At 48.6% G+C, this 25,068-nt stretch overlaps 1 protein-coding gene and 1 long non-coding RNA gene across 3 annotated transcripts; one reads left to right on the plus strand and one right to left on the minus strand.

Annotated features, from left to right (window-relative positions):
* Positions 1 to 5,382: 5,382 nt before the first annotated feature.
* OSR2 (odd-skipped related transciption factor 2) lies at positions 5,383 to 13,294 on the minus strand. 2 transcript variants are annotated; one of them, XM_079902240.1, is made up of 4 exons: positions 12,926 to 13,294; positions 8,131 to 8,899; positions 6,960 to 7,059; positions 5,383 to 6,120 (listed from the first exon to the last, which is right to left on the minus strand). In XM_079902240.1, exons 2-4 carry the CDS (start codon positions 8,784 to 8,786, stop codon positions 6,046 to 6,048), a joined length of 831 nt encoding a protein of 276 aa, XP_079758366.1. In that variant the 5' UTR covers positions 8,787 to 8,899; positions 12,926 to 13,294; the 3' UTR covers positions 5,383 to 6,045. The 2 variants fall into 2 exon arrangements, with proteins under 2 accessions (XP_079758366.1, XP_079758365.1); XM_079902239.1 differs by having other exon boundaries at positions 5,383 to 6,202.
* A 1,175-nt stretch (positions 13,295 to 14,469) lies between these two features.
* On the plus strand, positions 14,470 to 23,059 carry LOC307175976. The gene is made up of 3 exons (XR_013824578.1): positions 14,470 to 14,663; positions 18,772 to 18,932; positions 19,015 to 23,059. It is a non-coding gene; the product is annotated as an uncharacterized lncRNA (long non-coding RNA).
* Positions 23,060 to 25,068: the final 2,009 nt, after the last annotated feature.

Genomic DNA, 25,068 nt, shown 5'->3' on the forward strand with positions numbered 1-25,068 from the left:
AGGAACCAAGAAAGAGAAAAAATTGACAACTTCCAGGACAGTGAGAAAAAAACAGGGGGGGGGGGGGTTGAGGTTTGTTTTATGTTTATTATGGTAGGCACATAGTAAATGGCTGATGGATAAGATAAAGGGGATGATGATGTCTAATGCAGAACTTCTCAGTTTCTAATACATGTAAGAACTACCTGAAGTGTTTGTTTAAAATACAGAGTCCTGGGTCTTTATCACCAGGAATTCCAACTCACCCACTGAATTAGAGAGGGCCCAGAAATAAGTACCCTGGGTAATTCTAATGATCACACCCTGGAGGAACACTGAGCTGGAATTATTGGAGCTCTTAAAGGGGAGGAAAAAAAGGACCAGGATACAGAAACCTAGAGAAGAGAAAAGATAGGAAAAGGAGGTTTGAATAGAAATCAAGGAAGAAAGAAAAGGAAAGTTAAAGTAAATATGTAACTAAATTAAAGGAATGGTTTAGAAGAAGCATGAGGGTGGATGTGAAAAGTGACAAAAGCAAAGACTGGTCAGAAGCAATAAAGCAAAATGAAATATAAAAATATTGAGGAAATTAAGGCTTTATCTTGGACTTTAAAAATAAACTTTATTACCGTTTTCCTTTATAGCAGTAACATATATTCATTGTGGAAGAGTTGAAAAATAAGAAAAGGAGAAGAAGAATGTACCCTTAATTTGTTACTTGTGAATAGCTCCTGTTAACATTTTGGTATATCTTCTGCTAGTCTTTGTTTCTGCTTAGTCTCTTGAAGGTTTTGTTTGGTTATATAGTTTACCCCGCTATCCAGAAGTAGAGCCTTCTGAGAAACCTTTCCTAAGAAATGGTGTAAAGCAAAGAAACAATTACCTTAGCACACATCTTGCTAATGCATGCACAAAGTAAATTGAGATAAAGCACAGATGCTCGGAGACAGAGTTCAAAGCTATGGCCGCTAGATGCTGAGATGCTAAGTCTAGTTCCCGGAGAAGGACCTTGGTGGTGCCACTCTCCAGCACCTGCAAAACAAATGCTGAATGCTATTTTCTCCTTTTTTTCGGAAAAGTGAAAATCCTCTTCGGATTTCTTTCCAGTTAGCAAGAACAGGTACTAATGTCGGTCTTTTGTGAAAGTGAAGTGAAGTAAAGCAAACTTTCAAAAAGCAGGGGATACCTGTATATACCATTAAATATCCTGCTTTTATAACATAAGCCTCTTCCAACATACGGTTATTAATGGAAACTTCATTTTTAACATCTGCTTAATATTCACAATAGTCAGTTCTCCTTTCTTCCTTGCTAACAGAGCTCAGGTCTTTCAGGCAGGCAAGAACTTCAGGGAATGCTGGCACCATTTGGTGCACAGAAGGTGAATTTTATGTAGTCTAAGTCAATCACGGTGTAATTCTATTTCCCTTGTTAGTGATTGGCTAAGGAAGGAGCAAGCGACCTAATTCTGGCCAATAAGATATGAGGGCAGGTCTACAGACTGGATTTATGGGAGAGATTCTTAGTTCTTAAAAAGTGGTTAACAAGAAAGAGGTAACCCCCTTTTCTGCCTATGGGATGTGTGTGAGCAGGAAACACTAGAGCTGGTGGTTGGAACTATTGCATCCATCTTGTGGCCGTGAAGGGAGCCAGCTACACAGTGAAGATGGAAGAAGAGGGAAGTAGGAAGAATTGGGCTCGGGATGATCTTGTCACTCCAATCACTCACACATCCCTGGACCCAACCTGAGACTTCTTGTTGGGTCAGAAAATAAATCCCCTATTGTTTAAGCCCCTTTAAGTCAGATTTTCTGTTTCTTGCAACAGAAAGCATCCTAACAGATATAGCATTATAACTTCCTACACAATTTTCCTCTTGTAGGCTACTTGTGTTACTTACAGTTTTTCACTATTGCTTTTGCCTTGGATAGTTTCAAGAAATAAAAAAGTTACATAGCCTAGATAGTAATGTAATTTGTGTTGGGGGAAGAAAGCAAGCATTAAAGAAAAGAAACAGGAATGAACTTGAAATATCTCAGGTCATCAAAGCTGAATCATTCTGAATCTCCACTCCCTTTATTGCTCATTGCTGTCAGCAGAGGTGGTTATCAGTGGCAAGTTACATTTCAGAAGGAAAAATTGGGAAATACAGTCTCAACGTAACACGCTATTAAGGGTGAACATAAATAATCCTCTGAAATACAAAAGCTATTCCTGTTTGCAGCGTTACATGGTTTCATCAACTTTTTCTCTTTATTATAACAAAATTACTTTGGTAATAAGAAAGGCAGTCCGTTATGCCATAGTAATTCACTTCTCATGTTAAAATTTGCTGTGGATTCTACACTGTGTTTAATCTAAATGCACCTAGTCTATCACATTGACAATATTCAAGAACTAATGTTTCCCAAGGGCCTTCCAGAATCAAAACTGGGGCAAGGGTCCCTGACTGAACATGATTTAAGTGAAGAAGTTCAAATGTCTATGCTAATATCTGACAAATGAGCAGTAGAAGAAACCTCCAGTAACTGCCTCTGGTTTCATCACTAGTAATGGTTGGGCCCATTTATAATTTGAGATTTTAAATGTGTTTACTTTTTAAATATTTAGTTGTCTTAGAGTCAAATTTTGGAAAGTTTCCTCATGTAAGAGAGGATATGCCTGTCAAAATAATAATTTTAATCAGTACATTTATCAAGCACTAGTAGTACAAGGACCTACATGTCTTTTCTTTTCTTTTTTTTTTTTTCTTTCTGCGGTACGCGGGCCTCTCACTGTTGTGGCCTCTCCCATTGCGGAGCACAGGCTCCGGGCGCGCAGGCTCTGCGGCCATGGCTCACGGGCCCAGCCACTCCGCGGCATGTGGGATCTTCCCGGACCGGGGCACGAACCCGTGTCCCTTGCATCAGCAGGCGAACTCTCAACCACTGCGCCACCAGGGAAGCCCAAGGACCTACATTTCAATATTAGCATCAATAAGTACACCTAACACACATTCAGAATTTTATGTTAACAATTGATTACAATGTAATTCATTTACAAAACTTATTTTTTAAATCCCACACATAGATTACAAAATGAGACTAAAGTCACAACTAAATACTTAACTGTTGTTCATGAAGTTCTTCAGCACTGTGGTTATGACTCGTGATATTTCCCACTCCTGGTCTCTGGCCAGGAGTATTGATTCATGAGTTGACTATGGTAGAGGGTGTAAGGAAAACATGGGCTAATCTAAATCTCAGATAATAACTCTTTTCTAAACCAAAAAACCCCCCCCAAAACCAGCAAGTCAGTTTCATAAGCTACAAGATATCATTTCCCCCATGATGTCTCATAAGTTCGTCTCATGTAAGAATCATTTCCTGCATACTTGGATGTGTAAAGAAGAAGAAAACAAAACTCAGAATGTGGAGAGGAACCCACTGTTCAAAAGTTTACCTGTCATCATGAAGAATGTGGAGTCTACTCTGAGACTGGATCCTTTCTGAATCTAGATGGACGCTGGGTTTAAGAGTCCAGATTGAAGAGGTCCATTAATTTAAGCCCTATTATAGGTTTTTTAATTATCTAAGTAGTCAAGATCCCAAAAATGTGCCACTAAATGCAGAAAGGCAGAAACTGATCATGAAAATCATTGGAAACTAGCACAGGGCTTGGCACATGAAAAGCACATAATAAACATTTGTTAAAGAAATAACTGCATAAATAAATTATATATAAATTTACCTGAACTTTTGATAGCGTGTATATGGGAAGGGAAACTGCTTTCTCCACCTTCTCTGTTTTTCCTCATTCACTTCTGATTTCCATTTTTTTCAATAAAAAATAAATGGGGAGGAAGAGTATTCTGGTTACACCTATCTGTATTTCCCTGTGACAGGGACTTCAAGGGTATGCCTGAGCTTGATATCGAGCAAGGGTCAATCTTTGATAATTCGACTGAACCCTGTGCTACGGAACTGTGTCACTGGTAGTCGGTTGTAGTGGGTGGGGCAGTGAGGCTGACTACATGGAAAAAGCCTGCTGGATTAGGGGAGCTCTAGGGACAGTCAATGTGTAACCCTGCCCTAAAGTATTCAAATCTTCTGTGCCAAGGTGGGCAGGATCTTGAGGGAGTAGGGGTAGGGAGGTCACTGAGTTAATTCTGTACAAACAAAAGAAAACAAACAGTTTCATTCCTCTAAATGCCACACACACATGCATCCCCACATTCCATCCCTGCCCCCCCTCCCCAGTGAAGCCTTTGGGCCCATCCCATGTTGGGAAATGCATTTGTGTGAGCATTAGACACACAGACTTAGTGGGTGGACATTTTGTTGCAGAGAATTGATCTCTCATGAGAAGGAGAAGTGACTTCCAGCCAGCACCCCGCAAACAGAATAAGCCCTGAGTCAGGAACAGTTTTTTAAACCGCCTCGTAAGCTGTTTTGAGTAAGGCACAGGTGAGAAATTTTTAGTCTAGTCCTCAAATCGCTACCTACTCTTTTGGAGGTTTCTAAGGTACAAACATAGGGCATTTTGTCTGGTATCTCCCTGATGATGAAACATGCCATGCCCACGCAAATACACAAATGAAAAAAAAAATCTGAGGATAACTAGTTCACCCTGTTGCTCAGTATTAAAGTTTGCAAGAGCAGGGCCACTGGGCCACAAGTTCCTCCAATGTTCCTTCTTGAAGTGAAATTATTTCCCTTCTGGACTCTGCAATAGTACTACTGTTTGTCTGCATCCAAAGCCTTCCACTCAAATCCTACACGGGGTTGTCATTGTATTAGTGTCATATTCCACCAGAATCATTTGGGAAAGAACTGAAGTGCCTCAGAAGGTGATTACATATTTGCCATGAGCTCTATACACAGAATAACCTGTACTTCTGGCATTTTCCCAGGGACAAAAGGCCAACCAGCGATGGAAACCTTGCTAGTGATCTAACTCAGTTTGCTTTGCAGAGAAATACGAACCTTCGAGAAAAAAGGTCTCCACCCTTGGGAAAAAATATTTTATGCAAACATAGCTGAGTAGTCTCTCCTTTCTGTTCTTGTCCCCCATCTTCTGAAGGTTGTACCTGCCTGCATTCTTCTGTAGCAGGATTTTAGACTTTTCCCCCAAAGGTGGGGTAAAGTCTCTGTCTATAGAGCTAAATCATTGTGTTCAAAGTCTAATGGCAAGAGAAGTTGCCCATCATAAACTATGACAATAGGTCAATGACTTCTAAAAGTGAAGTGGTGAGAAGCTCCCTTCTCTTCTTTTTCCTTATGCTTCTTCCCACCTTGTGTTTTCAAATGGGTCAGCCATTGGAGTTGCCTTGTTATTAATAATGATTATTATATTGCTTTTATCTGAAGGAATAATACACAAGGAATTAAAATAAACAAAAGGGGAGGAAAAACCTCATGGGTATCAATTTTAATATCTTGAAAAAGCAGAAAGACAGCACAGTTGACCAATTCCAAAATGCCACAGTATGAAACGGGAAGAGATGAAGTTTCAGTAAGAGAACTGTGAGAAGTCTTACTTTTGAAACCTCGGGATCAAGAATGCCCTTCAATATTTAATATTTCAGAGACATGCCACTCTTCCAGAATCCAGAGGAAAAACAGAAGTCAAATAGCAAGGCACTTTTGCAGGAGTGTTGAAACAAACAAGAAAACATTTTATTTTTGAAAATACAGTCTTTAAAGATAAATTTGGTTTCCATTTTCCATACCTAGGTGCATCCAACAAGATACAAAAACAGACAAAACAAAACAACGAAACAGAGACCCACGACATTATGTACAGAGCTCTAAAATGAGCTGTGAATATCTACAAGAAACTAGCATATGCTCTTTGTGAAAGGATGTACTTGTGTGGCTTTCTACAGTTCTCAGTCCTTGGGAAGAAGAGTTAATCCCCTGGAGCTGCCGGTGTGGCTGCAGCCAGGGAAGAGCTGGGGGTCAGTGAAGGGTTGGGGGTGCCCCCCCACCGGGTGGGAGGCGTGGAGAGGTGTCTGGGGAGGGGAGCGGCGGCGGTGGCCCGGGACAGATCCGGGGCTTCTCTAGAAGTCCTGCCGCGGGGTGTGAGTCAGGCTGTGCCGCCGCAGATCACAGTTTCGCCTGAACACTTTGCCGCACTGCTCGCAGCTGTAGGGCTTGATGTCTGTATGGGTGAGAAGGTGAGTTTTCAGATTACTTCTCTGATTAAAGGTTCTTCCACATGTGGGGCATTTGTGTGGAGATTCCTGTTCAGATGTGAAGCAAGCAAAGGATTAATCCTTCACACCACCACGGCACCCTTCTCAATAGTTTCTGTCTTATCGGTATCACAACGTTAACAGAACACGCGCACGACAACAAAGAGGAGACTTGCAGGAACACATCTGTGCTCCTAATCCTCCAATCACAAAAACACACGCACAGGCACACACAGGGACCGGATTACACTGATAACCGCCGGTGGCCACTGGCGGTGGGCTTTGTGATTTCCAGCTCTTTACATTTCATCACCATGTCATAGGCAGGAAAAGGGGGAGGAAAAACTCTAATCCTCTCTTAAGGAACGACATTCTCTCGGGTAATAAGGCTCCTCTTTGGTGGAAAATTAAACTATTCCTCAATGTTCTGAAAACTACAAATTATGAGGCCCCTGGGAGAGAGAACGTATGGGATTTCACCATGCCTCCATTATCAAAATTACCTTTATTTCCTCCCAAACACGAAAGCTTTAAATGCAGGGCACATCAGGTGAAAAAAATAATAATTCTAAAATTAGGATTTTAGAATAGTGAGAGTGGCTTGTTCTTTAAGAAAAACACATAAATGTTTTCTGTTAAATAAAATTAATTTCATGTATAGAAAAACTGGGTGCTGCTTTCTCCACCTAGAAAACTGATCTAAACAGAGCCTTTATGAGAAAGACCCTGCCATTGAACACCTTTTCTAGAGCAAAACTGATAAAACAGAACCAGTCACTGTTTTTAAACAAGAAAACAAACTTACCTGCATATGTAAAGTTTTGTGAACAGCCAGAGTTCTAGACTGACAAAATCCTTTCCCACACTCCTGACATTTGAAGGGTTTTTCTTTGGAATGGATATACCTGAAAATCAATATAAGGTTTCATTGAAATGGCTTTAACATCACGGTGAGGAGTTTCTCTTGGCAATTACTTTAAACGAAGTCATGAGGGAAAAAAAGAAAAGAAACAGGATTTCCATTATTTATGTTTTTACATCCCCCCCACCCCCCCGTGTAATTCTGTTTATGGTTAACCTCAACTAACAGACTCTTCAAAACATTCACCGGACGCCGGCTTTATCTACACTTGATCGCCCTCTCTGGCGTGTTTTGGAGCTCGAAATCATGCCGAACGAGCTCTTCTTGGCCTCTACGGTTTTCTCTGGGATTTAAACGGGTCAAATCAGGATATAAGGCAAGGCCAAGTTTAGGGGGACTAATTTTAGCGAATCCCTTAAAAGCCGAGGAGGATCGGTACAGCAGTCCTACCTTGGGGTAACAACAGCAAGTAGAGTCCAGGGAAAAGATACTCTCACCCCCACTCCTGGGAAGTTTTTACTGGATGAAAACACTTACATTATAGTATTTCTTCAATTGCCTTTGATTAATGCATAGTTGAAGATGTGGAGGGAATGTGAAGAGCTGTTTCTAAATTCAGTGATCTCAAGACCCCCGCAAATAAGTTTAAAGAAAGGTCACTGTGGCAGGCTCTCGGGCGCACCTGGGGGCGAGTCAGGGAAGGGAGGGAACCCAGTGGAGGTGGCCGAGGAGATTTCCAGAAATGGTCCTATCGCAGGCAGGACCTGCACCCACCAGAGGAAGGTCTTCGAGGTTTCTTGGCTCTACCTGCCCCACCCGCTAAGGTCGACCAGGTGGAAACTGGAAAACCGATCCCAGGACCAAGGCCAACCCAGCAGATTTTAACTGCCTAAGGATGGGGTGGCCCTCCTGCATCCCAAACAAGAACAGGCAGCAGGGGCCCGCTGAGGACAAAGGTAAATTTGGAGGGTTGGTTGTGGCTGGCTGGGGAGGGCTTTGGGGGATATATTCTAGTTCAAAGGGGATTTTAGTGACGCTTGCAATGTCTATCAGGATTCGGTATTCTGGATAAACTGTCCTTCCCTCCCCAGGCCAACCTCTTTCCCCACCTTACCTGTGATCCCGCAAATGATCTTGCCTCCGGAAAGCCTTGTGGCAGATGTCACACGTGTACGGCCTCTCATCTGTGTGGGTCCTCTCGTGGATGAGCAAGTTGTAGGATTTGGTAAAGTGTCTGCCGCAAAACTTGCAGATAAACTCTTTTTTCGTTTTGGAGGGCAACCTCCCTCGGGAGGGCTTTCTGTCCGGAGTCAATTTACTGAGGCCCGAGATGGGGCTACCCAGCCCCGGGCTCAGCTTGGTCAGGTCTCCTATCTTAGGGGGATCCTCTTGCGTAGCGGCCACGGCCAAGTTGGCAAAGTCAAAACGGGGCCGGTCCTTGTGCAGGGCTGGGAGGACGTGGGCAATGGCTCCCTGCTTGGGGTGGAAGAGGTGGGTGGTAAAGGGCAGAGCCGGGAAGGGGAAGCGCGCGTCCACGAGGCCCTGCGCCGCCGCCATCTCGGTGATGGTGGAGCGGGTGATCTCGTGCACGTTGGGGTACCCCAGTGTCCAGTGGTTCATGTGCATGGTCTGCACGGCGCTGAGACCGTACAGGCCCTGCAGGTGGTCCACCGCGGCGGGGAAGGTGTTCACGGCCTGCAGGAAGGAGTAATTGGTGAGCTGCAGCGATGGGTGGAGCGGGATGGGCGCTGGCAGGGCCTTGCTCCCCATTTTCCGGGGTGCTGGGGCGCGGAGGTAGCCACCCTTTTTTTCCAGGACTCAGAGGCGGGTGGGCGTGGGGCTCCGGCGAAAACCCAGGAGGACAACGGCACGCAGAGAAAACCCTAAAAATGGCCGGGGGAGAGAGAGAAAGTCGTGACTATTATCCAAGCCTGCTCGGTCTGTCCCTTGGCGCCGCTTGGGTTACAACACCTTCCTTCTAAGTCCTCCTCCCCACCCACTCCGAGGCCCCCAAACGGAGTGGTGAGGGAACCTCGGAGATCCTGCCCCGCGGGCGAGTCGACACCAAGCTCGAGCTCAGCCCCCGGGGCCAGGGTATCAGGCGGGGCAAAAGTGGTCCCTGGCGGCGAGCGGGTCGCCCGTGGGAAAATCGGATGCCAGGCACGCACTGATTCGAGGAGCCGAAGACCCGGTCCGGGGAGAAAGAAAGGTGAGCAGGGGCTCCAGCAGAGGCGGCACCCAGTCCAGCCCACCCACCCCTACCCGATCGGGTGAAGCTTGGTCATCCGTGACACCCCGCTGTGCCAGCGCCCACAGGCCCGGGCTGAGCCTCTGTTGCCGCTGTGCCTCCAAGCTCCCCGGGGAACGTTGGGTTGTGGGTCTGACCCGGGCTTGAGGGCCTGGCTCAGCCGGGCGGCTCCTAGCGCTGCGCCCCGAGCCCGCTGACCCGCCCCGCGACCGCCGTTCACCCGGACCGCGCCTGGGGTGGTGGAACGCAGCCGGGGGCGCTTTGCGCTCCTGGGGCTGCTGGGCCCTCGGAGGGGCCCGCCTCGCCCGGCGCTGACCTCAGAGGTTTTCTTTTTCCTTCCTCTGCCTCTGTCCCATTTATCAGCGGTGACGGGCCACAGGAAAGAAAAGTGACACCTCGGGGACCGGTGAGGCCTAGAATCACCCCTTCCACCTTCCCAGGGGCCGTCTCCTCCCACCCCCCACCTAGATCTCTTCCAGATGGTTCAGGCTCAGTGGGGTGTTGCGGGGGTGGAGAAAGTCCCCGATCCAGGACCGAGCGCCAAGCTCTCGGGAGGCCCGAGCGCTTCTCGACCTGGCACCAGGAGAGACTCCTACACCCGCCAGGCCCCAGCAAAAGAGAAGAGAGGAGAAGCGAGAGTGTTCCCCGGGGAGGAAAAAAAAGGAAGGCACAGCAGGGGAGCCACAGCAGATCGGGTACGGTGCGCCTCTGCCTGCCTGGAGGAAGCTTGCTTGTCGGCCTGGAGTTGAGTGCGACGTTGCTCCTGCCACCGGGAAGCCGGCCCGGGTCTGCGGCCTGGGCCTGAGCAGGGCGCACGCACATGCTTGTCCCTGAACCCCCAGTGCCAACACGGAGGTCTGCTTTCAGACCCAGTTTCCCGGGGCACCTCATCTGCTTTCAGATGCTTTCCACCTTCTCCCACTACCAGCCCCTTTTTAGCAGAGAGTTCTGCCAGCTCTGCGGCCTTGGGCCTTGCCTCTGAAGGTGGCTCCCCAGAGGCTGGGACTCACAGTTAAGCGCTTTCCCTAGAGAGGGGCAGGCAGGCCTATCTGAGCCATCAACCTTTATGCCTGGCTTTTGAACCCAGCAGGAAGATGGGAGAGTTTGTCCAGACATCCTTGCCACCAGCCCTTTCTGCGCCTGAAATGCTCTTCTCTAGCGTGTTGCCTGTGGCTCTATCTGGGGGCAGGCTTAGAGGGCTGCGCTAATGACACAGCGCTCTGGCCAGGCAGAATCTGGCCGCCTCCGCGAGGCCCACACCTTCCCTCCCTCCTCTCCTGTTTGGAACGGCTTGGAGACAGGGATTTATTAATGAACCGCTTCTGCCCAGTGGTATGCGGTCTGGGAGTTGAGGCCGGGAGTTAATGAGAGGTGTGTAACAGTCAGAGGGTCTCAGTCAGACCGTTCAACCGAAACTGTAAACCTCCATTACTAATAAACTTTCCCACCACAAATCACAATTCATTTTTGTTCAGTGGCAACCCTCAAGCCCTCTCCTAGAGAGGTAGAAAAAAAAAATTCTACAAACATCTCTGGTAATCAATTTGTTTCCTCTTCCATTAAAAGTCATAAGCTATACCTTTATTTCCTTCTTTTTGCATAGGAGGATTTTCTAGAGATTCAAAATATTATTTTTCCCCTAGTATTAAAAACTGGCCTCCCCACATAGGAAACCGAAATTATTATTTGGGTGTTTTCCCAGACTGGATTTCTTAGAAATAAACACAGAAGGCAAAGTGCAATTCCCACCACGTTCTCTGTGTATGTACGTGCATGTGTGTGGGGTGTGTTATCGATTGAAGGAATATCATGGCCTGTGATTTTGATTCCAAATGCACAAAGCGAACTCTGCCGTAAAGGTTATACGTTAATTCTGTCAGCAGAAACTTGAGTGCCATCTTCCTTCCCTTTTCACCAAATGGTTTATAACCCCAAATTAATGCCTCTTTTATAATTCAGCTTCATGGTGGCACAAAAGTGCTATTTCATGGTGTGTATTCGTTTTAATTTGCAGGACAAATAGTTTCTTCATAGAAGAAGAGCAATCCTTCACAAATAGAGCAACCCCAAAGATCCACTAAACATTTTTGCCATGAAGAATTAGGGAGTTTAGATTTCCACTCTCCTGCTGAGTAGCTGGAACTATATGTCAAAAGATATTTTAAGTCAATGCAGAGATCTAAAGTACTTTCGTTTTGTCTAGAGCTGAGCATGTAGTTCTCACACTCAGTTTCAGGCAATAACAACCATCATCTGCTGTCACTTCTACACCATCCCGTTTCAGACCATTGGTTACTTTTAATTTTGCAAGGAGAGAAACGTAAACCAACGAAAAGACATAAATATTTCCGTGGAACTGAGACTAGTTTTCTTTCATCAGCCTTCTTCACAGGAATTTCCAGACATGTACAGAAGTTTTGTGAAATTTAGTTCACTGGCTGTCAACAAGTGAGAGGTGTACGTACTAATTTCAGTTCAGTGAAGCTTTCAAAACACTGTAGAAAAAAATAGTGGTAATTTGATAAGGAGGTTCGCTCTTTGGTAATGTGTTATTACATTTTATTATCTAAAAATCGTATACAGTCAGGGGTCATCTGCTAACACCTGTGGGGTGGTGTCTGAGAAAAATGACTGATGGATCCGTAGGCTTGCTGAAGTTCAGCCCAAGCCACAATAAAATTTTACATTAATCAGAGAGCTATACTCCAAGTAGATCTAAGGAGATCATTTTAAAAAATAAATAATAAAATTAAAATGGCCAGATTGGATCAGGTGAACAGAGAGAAAGGGCCGCGAAGTTCCTGCCCCTTCGCTGCGCCTCTGCCTTCCCAAGGAGTTAATTAAATTAAGATGCCTTCCGCATAATCTGGGTTCTGTTTCTCTCTGCTCCCTCGCTCCCCCTGCATGAGTAATTTTCTTGTTCTGCTCAGGACTGCAGTTTGTTTAGCAAAGAAAGTAGCTGTCTGCGCCGTTTCGCTCCGGGAAACTCCAGCCCTCTTTTGTTCCCTGCTAACAGGTAGGGAGACAGAGCCAGCGCACCCTCCACAAACACCTTTTTCTCCCTCCTCACCATACAAACACAACTCCTTGCTCTGTTGCTACTTCTCGAGAATCCGAGTGTTTAAACCCCAGGGGGATTTGCCTTCTGCCCCCCCCCCCCCCAGGACCAGAGGATGGGAGGAAAATCAAAAGGCCGGCACAAGGTTGAAGAATTATCTAGGACTGAACTATTACTTTCCTCTTGAAACGCGCTGGCTCGGCAGGCACTGTGTGTCGCGGCCCGTCCGCTCTGCCGCGGCTGCCCCCGGACGGGTGGACCAGGAATACTATGGCAGAGTGAGAAAGAACATGATATTGTGGGGTTTTATCTCAACGTACGTAGATCAGCTTTTAGAAGAGGCTTTGCTGAGTGCTTAGATTAAATGTCGCAAAACTAAAAACAGTACGTGAAAGCGTGTGTCGTTGCGTGTTAGCTGGGAGTGGCTTGCCTGGGATCCGATAAAGTGAAAAATACAATGCCCCGGGAGTGCGTCCGTATGATTTCTTTTCACAATTTCTGAACTTGTGGCACGCCGGACCGAGAATCCGAGCGCCCCCCTGCACCCCCTCCAGCCTGCCTTCCTTAGGGTGGCTGCAGCCCCTTCCCAGAGCGGACACTCACCTCCCCCAGAAACGTCCGCCTGGGCAGCGTCACTCAGACCTGGTCCAGGCAGTGAGGCGCACAGCTTGGAAAGGTCATTGGGTCCACGCCGGACAAACTTCTTTTTCCGCGCGGAGTCCCGGGAGCCGCGGACATGATCTGGAGGACAACGAGCAGCCAAAACGAGAGCGGATCCTCGCCTTCGTCCGAGTCAGTGGTCGTAGAATGTGTAAAGACCCAGGGCGGTTGGAGCCCGCGCTCAGCGCTCGCCCGGAACCTCGCGCCTCCGCGAGCCTCTCGCCGCGGACTCGGGGTAAGGTCTGAGTCTGCAGCCTCGCAGGGCCATCACCCTCCAGCAGCGAGCAAGCCGAGCTCCGTCCCCGCCCGCGTCCCTCCCCAGGCTGCTCGCGGCCCGGAGACCCGGGCTTTAGTAGCGGCCCCGCCTCCCCTTCGGGCGGGCGTCCCGCAGCCGCGCTGGGCCCCCAGCGCCCAGGCTCCGCCTCCGCGCCCGGCGCCCGCTAATGGTCCACTCTGTTTACTTGTGTTTGGATAGCAACTGAGTCTTAAAGGCACAGGTTTGCTCGAGGTTTCCCTGTTACAGAGGCAGAGCCAAGGTGACTCAGTTCAAAACTCACATACAAACACAACGTCCACCCCCTTCCTTCTCGGTGCCACTTTTCCTTATAATGTTAGAAACTGAACAACTGATTTTCTGCCTCCCGAAGACCCCGCAGAGAAACTCAAAGGGCATTCTGTAGTTTTACTTGGCGCGCTCGCCCCGTTAATTTCCACATCTTAACACGTTTAACGTAACTATCTTATTCGTAGGTAAAATCAATCACTTTTAGATTGTATTCTCCAGCATATATCACCCTTCCTCCAATTTTAAATAGTTCTGTACATACTTTTGGTCAGTTATGACTGTATCTGCAGTCTGCTTTCGCCTGCTGTTTTCAAAACGAAGTTTGTTTATAGAGGTGACAATTGACTAATTTCCTAATTACTGCAAAGACATATGTGGGATATCCCAGGAGAAATTTCTTCCAAAATTTAAGCTTTTAATCAGCCAATGTACATTTCATAAACAGTTAACCAACTTGGTTAAAGGGGTGGGCATCTGCAACCCATCGGCAAACAATAAAGAATCCATCTGGAATGGGTGAAGAGCAGTCATTTAAAATATTTAGAAAAATACTATGCTAGCTTCTCAAACGTGTACATCTTCATTCCCAGCAAAAAACAGAGTTCATTGTTCAGTTGCCAGGAAACGTAATCGAATTTGTAGTGATACATTTTTCAGGTTCTTCTAAAGAGTTGGTCCTCTGTGAGTGTAATTGCAGGATGCACTTCAGCTACTCTGGAAGTAGGGTGACCGAGTGACAGAAAGGGGATGACATACTCTCATTTTAAACAGCCTCTTTCCAGATGAGATCTGCGTGAGCAGCACTGAGCAAAACGCCCTTCGTCCCAGACGAGTTCGCCAGAGGCGATTTACATTAGCCCCCTGCAAGTCCGCGCTTTGAGGGGCGCAGATCTTCAAGCCAAGAGGCTGTACAATTCAAAGATGTTCTGCCAAAATGTGGTTTGGGATGTACCGCCCCAAAAGACAACTAAGATAATTTCAGTCGTGCGGGGAAGTGGACAAATACAAGCAGGAGACTAAAACCTGTCAAAAGGTCAAGCGATGATTGGGAAGCCAGGCAGAAGCTACGGGATATTATTATTAGGATAAAATCCCTTCCATTTTATTTATGCAGAGGTAAGTAGAATTTCTCGTTCCTTCGGTAAAACATAATTCAGAGATAGCAGATCTTTTTTTTTCTTTTCTTTCCAATTTCAAATTTGCAAAGGTTAAAAAGTGAGCTTGGAATGAAGACCCGAGTGTTTAATATCCTTCAGCATTGAACTGCTTCAAAGTAGACTTGATAAACAGCGTGGAAGTAGCGGAATGCCTGAGTTCAGGACTTTTTTTAAAAAAAAAGTTTTCCCTAATGGATTCTATAGGGGTGCTTTCATTTTAGCGCTCAGTCCTGAGCCCCAGCTAGGGGGATGCCTGCGGTCCCCTCTCTCTAACCGCCTCATTCCTTCCGCAGCTTTTCTCAATTTGGAAGATTTGGAGGGAACTTTCTCTTCTTTCAGACCCCCAGGACACAACTCCCGGGGTGGTGACCTGAAGAGTGTTCCTACGCTTCATATTTCTTTTTCTGCAAGTGGAGGAAACTCCCAGCGGTGGGTTTCACACCTTCCCACCGTGTGTGTGTGTGTGTGTGTGTGTGTGGTGTTGTGTGCGGAACCGCCTGCTCTTCCCGAGGGTGAACATAATTTCCAACCATTCACGAGCTGCGCCCTCTTTCCTCAAACCTCCTGAGCCCGGGTTTTTCCATAAACGTGTTTACCTCGCCCACCCCAGCCTCCGAAGTTCCACAATGGAGTCTGGGCCACGTCCGCCCAAGCGCTGCAGCCGCTTGAAAGGTAGGGAAGCTTCGGCGAGCTCCGGGCTTTGGGAGAAGCCTCGAGGTGCGGTAGCGCCTCGGCAGCCTCCAGGCCTGGCCACCGCAACGGGCAGGTGCGCGCCCCACGCGGAGAGCAAGCTGGAGGCTGGACGCGGAGCCGCACCCTTCTCAGGGCTCTCCCGGACCACCTCTGTGGCCACTCGGGCCGGCCCTTGAGTTGCTCCACGCTCTGCCCGAAGCAAGCCCCCTGCCCCCGCCGGCGTCTGGAGCGCAGGCTCTTTGGGGGCCCACCCAGGAGCAGCCTCCTCGGCCGGACTCCCCGGGCGACAACGCCTGGCAAGGAAGATAGGCCCGCGGCGAGTTGTGGGTCCGGGTGTGCAGAGCCGTAAGTCCTGGAGCCTACAGAGCGGCACAGCCGCGCCCTGGGGGGCTGAGTCCCTGCACCGCCGTCCCACTCCCCCTGCGCCCTCCAGGAGCAGCGCTGCGGTTCACGTCGACGTTTCCGCCGACCGGTCATCTGCTGTTCTTGCGGCTCTGGGCTTGCGACACCAAGGACGCACACCTATGGCTAACAGACTGTCGAGGGGAGCGCGAGCAGTTGCAACCCAAACCCGAACCTCCCCTGGAGGACCGGACGCAGGACGGGGAGAGGACAACGGAGGAATGGGAGGAGGCGGGGGCTCGGCAGCGTGGGCCCCTTCCCCCCTACCTCCCACCACCACCCGCCCCACCGGCCCACCCAGGAGGCTCTGCAAGTTAAGCCACGAACAGGTGTCAGACACACACTTCCCTGAGGTTGACTCCGAGCCTCTACCAGTCTGAACCGCGCGCTGCGGACATCCTAAAGACTTTTGCCCTTTATGTCAGAAGTTATGGACACACCATCTTTTAACAGTGATCTCAGCAGCCACTGCCTGTGAGGACTGAGGACTCGCCTCCCTTCTCTCCAGCCTTCCCTGCCTCTCCAGGGCGGGGACCTTTTTGCATTTGAACTTCCCACACTGTTTGCCGCTTTTCGCCGGAGCCCGGAGGAACTGAGAGCCCAGCTCTTCTCTGGGTTTGTGCACTCCAGCTCCAACGTAGTGAGGAGGGCCGCGCAAACCTAGAGGAGGGTCGCGGGCACTGGGCTCAGAACTGAGGATGTGGAGGCAGGAGACTAAGAATTTTGTCTTTTAAAAAGTAGGTTCGGGACAGCGCTCTACAAAGGGCTGGGGTGGGAGAGCGCGGCAGCAGGCGGGAGCTCCGCGGCCCGCGGGAAGAGCCGCAGCGCCCCCTGGAGGCACGGTCGGAGCACTACGTGGCGCGGGCGCCGGGGTTAGTCACTCAGGCGGCTAGCTCCCGAGGTGACTGTCCAGCTGCCAGCGACCCTCCCGATCGCTGGGTTCCTTTCACCTCGTCCTGGGCTCCTTGGCTGCGGTGGCAGAGTCGTGTGCGCGACACGGGTGCTGGAGAGAGGGCCTGGCTTGCTGTCAGGGCCAGTGAGCCGCTCCACCCCCACCGTTGGGACCTTTGTGAGCATCCCGCGCGTTGGCCTCCCAGCGACCCCCCTCCTGGCCGGTTTTTCCGAGACGGATTTTCGGACTCACGCCGCCGCCCAGGGCGGCTCTGACTTTCGCAGGGCAAGGGAAAGACACTAGTTCTGACATCCGCTCAGGGAGTTCGCGGCGGTCCAGTGATCAGCTCAGATTCTAGCAGATTCCAAGGCCTCGGATGTTGTCCCTGCGGGAGAGGCAAGAGAGGTTTCTCAGGGACCCCATTTGGAAAGACTCTCCCACTCCCCACGACTTACCCCTCATCTCACCCAGCTTTTGAAGCCCTATCGGGAATGGATCCCTGGGCGGGCTGTGCTCTCCTTAGGCCTGAGAGCGGGAAGACGCGCGTCGCGAGGCGCGCGAATAGCGCGGGAGCCCTCCGGGGTCTGGGGGCCTGAGGACCACCCGCCGCCTCCAGCCGTCCCATCCTTGGCCCAGCCACCTCCGGGGTCGGGCTGGGCGAGACAGCCTCAGGGGCCCGAGGCCGGCCGAAGGTCTTGGGCTTTTCTCCAGGGGCGGGGGGAGGGGGAGGGGAGGTGGGGAGGAGGGCGTGTGGAGCCCAAAGACGCCCTCCTGGTGCCCGCGCCCCTCGCTCAGCTTCGTTCCCCCGGAGGCCTCGGCGGGCGCCCTTCCAGCCACCAGCTTGCGCTGCACCGAGTCACCGGGAAAGAGGAGCTACCTGTGAAGGCTGAAGACCGGGTCGGAGGGTTAGCTACGTGGCCAAAGCCAGGGTGGGCACGTCTGGGGGCAACCCCTGCCGTGAGCCCGGGTCCCGTCCGAGTTTGGCTTTCCCGGGGGAGGTCGTCGGCCGCCGCCGCGGCAAGGCCCACACGAGGCCGCCCGGCGGCCCGTCAGCCTCTCGCGAGCAGGAGAGCGGCCCTGCGCCTTCACCCGCCCGGAGTCCCGAGAGGTCTCGGGGCGGCAGGCGGCAGCAGCGGCGGGCGGGCTCCGGCACGTGCTGGGCGAGGGCTCCCAGGGTGCGCGGGGGAACGACTCGCTTTCGCCTTCAGTGCCCCAGGGAAGCAGATCTACCGCTGTTGGCCTCGCCAGAGAGAGCCAAGTCACTCCCTATGCTCCCGCGTCAAAGGACAGCTTCCAGCTCACGGTGCGCTTCGAACGGAGCCCACTGGTGTCTATGACTAGGAAGACCGGGTTTACAAGAAGTTTCCGCTGCCGAGGACAAGACCCAGGCGCCTCCCGGGAGGAGAGCCCTGCGGATGGTGCTCCTCTGGGGCAGTTCCACCTAGGCAGCGTGGGACTGGCCCAGCCCTCGGGTTGCGCCAAGAGCATCCTCAGAAAAGACTGCAAACCTATTTTTATTTGGTTTTCACTTAAAACAAAACAAAAAACTACGTGCGAATTCTTAACCATTGGGAAAATTCTAACGAAAATCTTGATTTCCAGTGAGCTCCTTTTCCTACGCGGCAGTGAGCTGGCTGGAGCCGAGCAGCTCTGCTCTCTGTTGTCTGCGGTGTGTTTTTAAAATGCCGGGCCTTGGATTGCCTTGGAGTTTCCATTTCTAGATGCAGAGGTCGTTTCTCTGGGACTGTGGAATCGGTCCAGAGTTACCGTCGTCAGATGTGGTCCGGCAGCATCAGCAACTTCTGAAACCTGTTAGAAATGCAGATTCTCTGGTCCCATCTACTGGGTCAGACACTGTAGGAGTGGGGCCCGGCGATCTGTGTTTGAACAAGCCCTCCAGGTGATTCGGATGCACGCTAAAGTTTGAGAACCACTCAAACTTTAGTTTGACCTAGATCAAACTAAAGTTTGACCTAGATCAAATTGACTTTTGGGGGGCAATCGCCTGTGTGCGCGATTAGTCTTTCCGGCTCTCTCCCTCCCCTATTCCCTCCTTCCCTTCTTTCCTTTCTCTCCACAGAATGCCCGCGTAAATGTCTGGCCTGAGGCAGCTCATTCACTCGTTCGCTCATTCATTCATTCCCTCATTCATCTGACTTTTTCGGAGGCACCTCCCGAGTCCTTGGAGGCAGTGCTGAGATAATGCCCAGGTGCATGCAGGAGAGCAAGGAAGAGAAAGCGGTACGGATGCCTTCCCCTTTCATGGTCAGTTTTTTCTTTTTGTTATTATTATAATCTAATACTGGATTTGATGTGATTTCAGGGACTATCCCTGTTAGGACCAAACAGGAGCAACGCACCCCATTTTAAAGTTCCTGACAGCGACCGCCTTCTTCGCCCAGGTTGATGTTATTCTCTTCCTGTTTTCATCACATGCTAGGGACTCTGTGTCTACTCAATACACTTCCACACACACCTTGACATACACAGCCCGCACCTTACCTGCCCTCCCTGCACTGAGTCAGAGTGCTCGGTGCCTGGGGTGTGGGAGTGTCACAATCGGTGGGCGGGATGTGTTTGGACCCGGGCTCAAAGTCTCTGAGCCCTTGGATTTCCCTGAGGCTGCATAGGGAGATCTTCGGACACCTGAAACTGACACGCACGTTTGCTCAGGGCCTCTGCTGCGCGCTGGCTCCCATCTTGCATCCAGCTGTCCGGAACTGACCAGGTTCCCGAGGTCAGGTGTACCCGGACGTTAGCGTCGTGATCCTCAACCTGCGGATTTGTCACGTTAGGATTGGGTCAAATCCCCTTAACTGTCACTTGGTTGTACAAAATCCGTTGTTCCCCCTCACAGAGTGAAAACTCCGAATGAAGACTCGCACTTTCTAGTTTTCTTATACCAAATCAGTCTCCCTTAAGCTTTCACTTTGCACTTTCTCTTTAGAACCTTGACTCGAACTTCTGTCCCCAGCCAGGCAAAGAGCTGCCTCCACTGGACCATTTGCTTCCCACCGAGATTTTCTCATTGTAGGACAGTGAGAACAGTGGGAGTCTCTGCCTCTTAAGCAGTGGCGAGATGCTTAAATATTGGGACTAACTGGAAGCCTCTCGTCTATTTGCAGTCAAAAGAAAAGTTTCATTTTAGTGTGCCACTGCAGGGAAGCCACTGAAAATGCATGCAAACAAAAATGAATTTTCATATTACCCTAGTCATAAATTGTCTAAAAGTACTCAGCTCCACTTTGACAAAGAGTTGCCACTTTAGTGTGACCTTTCCTTATGGGGATTTTCAAAATATAAAATGTATAATGGTCAGGAACATGATAATCTCTTTACAACCTGTGATCATATTTCTTAACAGGATTTTGCTTTCCAGTGCAGATGGTTTGACATAGTAACATTCAAAGCAGCCAGCACTTAAGAAATGCCAAGGCCAGTATTTGAATGCAGATACAAGTTTTAACAAAGGAAAATGTATATCCCTGTAGCTGTTTGCCTGTGAATATTCCCCAGAACATTAATACACTATTCTTGAATCTAAGCCAAGTCATCAAACGCTCTAAAAAGTCTGTGAGGTGCCAATTCATAAGGCACATAGAATTCCTTGTCACCAAATATTTTTGAGTGTCTACTATGTACCAGGTACTAGACAACTGTGTTATTGTTTGAGACCCTGAATTTTCATCCTGACTTGGGGTGAGGCCAAGGGCAAGGAAGGTGGGATTTTAACGTTGGTTTCCTCTGGTTTTGTTAAATTGTTAACGTATTTGTACTTAATAGCAATCTTTAAAACATTTACTGAGCTTTCTCTTACATTTTTAAGTCATTTTTACAAGTCAAGGAGAGAAAGTCAGTGTTTGAGCCAGCTCATTTATTGGAAAATGAAAGCCAGCACAGGCTTAACTTTTGGCTTTCCAACTGGAAGACCTTAATATCATGACGACATTTTACAATAATGTTATTTCCATCATGCCAGGTGATAATTTAGCTGTAGAGCCTTATGATTGGTGACCATAGCTCACTCAAGCCTGTTTTCACCTCCTGACTCTGTAAGGAGCCACAGAAAGAAAAACACCCTTCTTCCTCTGGCGCCCTTGCTGGAGGGAGGGGTAAAAGAAGTGGCAGACAGCTAGGTTGGCCCCATCCTCATTGTTCCCTGGGAGAACTTGGAGCAGGACCAGCTCAGATCCAGTTTGCTTCAGGGAATCCAGGTCTTACAAGAAGTGATGAGCTCTTTATCTTTGCCTCTAAGCACAAAACACAGACAGCTTCAATGGATCTGGAGACAAACCGATATGAGAAGCTGAGAGACCCCATTCTACTCTTCCGCTCTGCACTGTGTCACAGTGCCTGGTCACACTGCATGTCTTAGCCACATACTCCATTTTTACGGTGTTCAACGCTTCTTCCCACGTTCTCCCCCTCTACACCCTCCCCAGCCCATGCCTGGCAAGTGGACCTGCCTCCAGGAATCAGACTGGGTGGATGCTATGATGTCAGGACACCAGGCAGCCACGTTTCTAGCATGTTAGACCATGCCTGCCTTTTCCTTTCCCTGGGAAAGTACACAGAGTGCAAGTTGTCTCCCAGGCTGTGAGACACACATCCAAATGCCCTATGTGGTGGGCCCACCCAGGCCCAGGAGAGTGTGGAGGAGAACACGAGTGTGTCATATGGGTGTGTTCACCCATCCTGTTCCCCTCTGTCTCATCCTTGACCACATTCTCTTGACAGGCCATATGACCTGGGAATGACCTGTGATGAGGAGTGTTGGTTTGTAGAACGCTTGCAGAGCAAGGGAGCAATGGCAGAGTGGGACTTTAGACTTGTTAATTCATTTAACATGTATTTACTGAGGATGTTTAGTATGGTTGGCCCCGTGGCAGGTGCTAGGGATACAACAATGGATAAGGAGCTATAGTCTAGTGGGGAGATAAACAAGTAAATAGTCAATTATGATATAGTATGAATTAGAAAGCCTGGATCTAATGTACCTAGTTAATAGTTTATTATCTTGAATAAGTCATGCCACTGGTTGGAGCCTCAGTTTCTGAATCTGCAAGTTAAGAATATTCTGAGGGTTAAATGACACGAATGCGTATCAATGCAAAGTTATGATTTTTTCTTGCCCGTTAACATAACCTCTTCAGCACAAAATTACTCTTGTCACCCCTTCAAGGATTTGGAGAGAAAACTGAGGGGAAGAAATTTGACCCAGTTTCTAGTATCTAGTTGTCAAGAGTACAAAAATTAAGTCACTGCAACAAGTATTTCTAGAGAAAAAGTCATCTGCCTTGACAGTAAGACTTTTATCAAGACTTATTTTTACTGTTGATACTAAAAAATAGGAATATTGTACTGGGCATTACTCTGGTAATGGTACTCTGTTGTTTTATTTTATCACAATTAGAGAATACATGGAGTAGATCTATGATGCACAGATTTTTTAGGCTTCAAAGCTATTATTTTGGATGTTACTCTTTTTTTTTTTTTTTTTTTTTTTGCGGTACGCGGGCCTCTCATTGTTGTGGCCTCTCCTGCTGCGGAGCACAGGCTCCGGACGCGCAGGCTCAGCGGCCATGGCTCACGGGCCCAGCCGCTCCGCGGCATGTGGAATCCTCCCGGATTGGGGCATGAACCCGTGTCCCCTGCATCGGCAGGAGGCCTCTCAACCACTGCGCCAGCAGGGAAGCCCCTGGATGTTACTCTTTAATGAAACAATGGTGCAATTAATTTTGAGATGTCATTAACATCCCATGAGGTCTTACCGGGAAGGAGATTGTATCAGTTAGAATACTATTGAGCTGTGAGTATCAGAAAATACAAAATAACATGGATTTAAACCACAGAGAAGTTATTTTATCTCTCGCATAAACATAGGCAAGCCATAGTCAATATGGTGTCTAGCTCCTTGATTATCAGGTACTTGGGCTCCTCCTGTCTTACTGTTCCACCAACTTCAAGAAACGACTTTCACCTTACAGTCCAAGATGGCTGCATTCCAGCCAGCAGCGAGGGAGACATGCCCCCACTCTTTAAAGGAGATTCCAGAGAACCAGAGCGTAGCCACACAGCCATAACCAGCTGCAAGGGAAGTTGGGAAAAGTAGTCTTTACTCTGGGTGGCTGTATGCCTAGCTAAAGTTCAGGCTTCTATTATTAAAGAAGAAGGAGAGACTGGATATTGGGGGGATGACCAAGAGTCTCTGCCACAGAACGTCTTGATCGGATGCTTGATCCTTTATATTTGTAATCTTACATGTGTTGGCACCATAATCACTGTCACCGGTTCTGGATAACGTTCCCTGTCCCCTTTGCTGCTTTCATGGTTTTAAGCACCACACACAGTGGCAGGACTATGCTTTGGAGCCCCTCAGCGTATTGCCACGACTTACCTACTCTTGGTTGTGGCTGCTGGTATGTGACTTTCCGCTTAGAGTGGGGAGGTGTGAACAAAGGTGGGTGAGGTTGGGAGACAAGTGGTGTTAGGAGCCTGCCTGGGGACATCGTGGGGGATACCACTGGTACCACATGGCAGCGTTCCCTTTGTGGGCTGGGCCCTGGGTGTCAGGCAGGCCACGTGAGGGGGCGTTCTGCAGGAGTACTTCATTTTTTTCCCTTGGCACGTGGGATAAGAAATGAGACAGAACACACTAGAGGAAAAGTGGAAGCCCTGGATTCCTCCTAGCCCTGTCACCATATAAAGCAGGCGTGGGGGGCAACTGTAGAAGTTAGGGTCTGCCTTTTTACAGCCCTGACAGCCCGAGGCTGCAGCAAAAATGTGCAGCTCAGGTTGCCCTGAGGGGCAGAGTCAAAACTACAAGCGGACCCTCCCATAGCAGAGAAGGCCCTGCTCAGCTAGAGCCCAAGGACAACATCCAAAGATAAGTGTGGAGACACTTAATTACCATTTAAAGTTGTCCTGGCCTGACCTCTCAGCCTGGTTAACTTTGCTTCTGGGCCTTATCCTCTGTTAATACAGGCTCTATTCACCCCTCCAAGCCTAGGAGGATACTTAGCAACAAACATGACTTTCTAGGTATAGAGAGAGGTGGGTGGGAAGGGCCCGTGGATCTCCATTCTCACTTGGGGTCCTCCTTCAGGATGCTGCTTGGCTACGGGCAAATCTGAGCATGGAGGTTACATGCACGGCGTTAATGCCAATGTGTGGGGAGGAGGATTCTTTCCCTGCAGAAACATCTGGAGTGACACTGAGGACATACTTACACACATTTACACGAGCCCTGGGGGATTCCCATGCCTGAGAGAACTGGCTAGATAGTTCCTATTACACATTTATTTCCTTGAAGGAGGTATTTTATATTCTACCCTGTAATTCAATTCCTTTGGCTCCCCACCCTGCTAAAAAGGAAAAAAAACATACAGTCCAAACAATTTTTAAAACCAAGTTTTTTTTCCTCCAAATAGTAAATGTGCATAATTCGTGCAGCTTTTATACACATCTGTAAGCTATGACTTGTTTATACCAGCTCTTACAATATTTTAAAAATAAAGTATAATGTTTTTCAGTCTGTATACAATAGCTTTTTCTTTTATCAACCCCCCACATACAAATGTATTTCCCCCCTTTAGGGTGTAACTACGTGTCTAAATAGTAATGTATACAATTGATATATAGGAAGGACATGCATGTTTTACAGCAAACATACCAAAAGGAGGTATGATACTCATGCTGATTCCTTAAAATACAGTAACTAATAACCTGCAGAGTTAGAAAAGGCCACCTAAGTTGGTTTGACCCTATTCTATGTACACGGGTTAAAGGATTTAGGATCACGGAATGAGAAAGTATTCGAGAGACAACATAATTCAGTCCTGTCATTTTACCTGTGTGGTCACAGAGGCTCAGGAGGAAAGTACTTTTCTCAAGCTGCTGACTTTTGCACAGCCCAGAGCTGAGACTACTGATTTCAGAAGGGGCTCTTTCTGTTATACCTCACGATCTCTAGGCTGAAGGTAGAATTTTCCTCCAGGAAAAGATGTTGATTTGATCCCAGCAGCCTGTTTTGCCATACCAATGCTACAAGTACCAGAACTCCAGCCTCAGCCATCCTCCAAGACTTCGCTTTACAAAATGTGGTTGGAGGACCAGCAGCTTTGGCCTGACCTGGGGGCTGGTTAGAAATGCAGCCAGACCTACTGGATGAGAATCTGCATTGTAGCAATTTTAACATTGTTTCCTTAGAGACCCATTTAATCATTTTCCTCTAATGCATTAAGAACCCTGGCCATATACTAGACTTTCATTATAGGCGGATCTGGGAATCGAGATACTTAAAGCTGTCCCCTGGTGACTGGCCTTCATGGGTCCTTAAATTGGCTGTTTGAGAAAAAGTGATCTAAAATGTTGGGTT

The sequence above is a fragment of the Stenella coeruleoalba genome (assembly GCF_951394435.1).
Source record: "Stenella coeruleoalba genome assembly, chromosome: 17".
In the NCBI taxonomy this organism is placed as follows: Eukaryota; Metazoa; Chordata; class Mammalia; order Artiodactyla; family Delphinidae; genus Stenella; species Stenella coeruleoalba.

Bases quoted from the DNA above. Each gene is read 5' to 3' on its own strand.
- OSR2 (XM_079902239.1), bottom strand. From the start codon at position 8,786: ATGGGGAGCAAGGCCCTGCCAGCGCCCATCCCGCTCCACCCATCGCTG. The intron at 7,060-8,130 runs GTAAGGTGGGGA...ATTGATTTTCAG, and splicing joins GATCATTTGCGGGATCACAG to GTATATCCATTCCAAAGAAA. The intron at 6,203-6,959 runs GTAAGTTTGTTT...ACATCTGAACAG, and splicing joins ACAAAACTTTACATATGCAG to GAATCTCCACACAAATGCCC.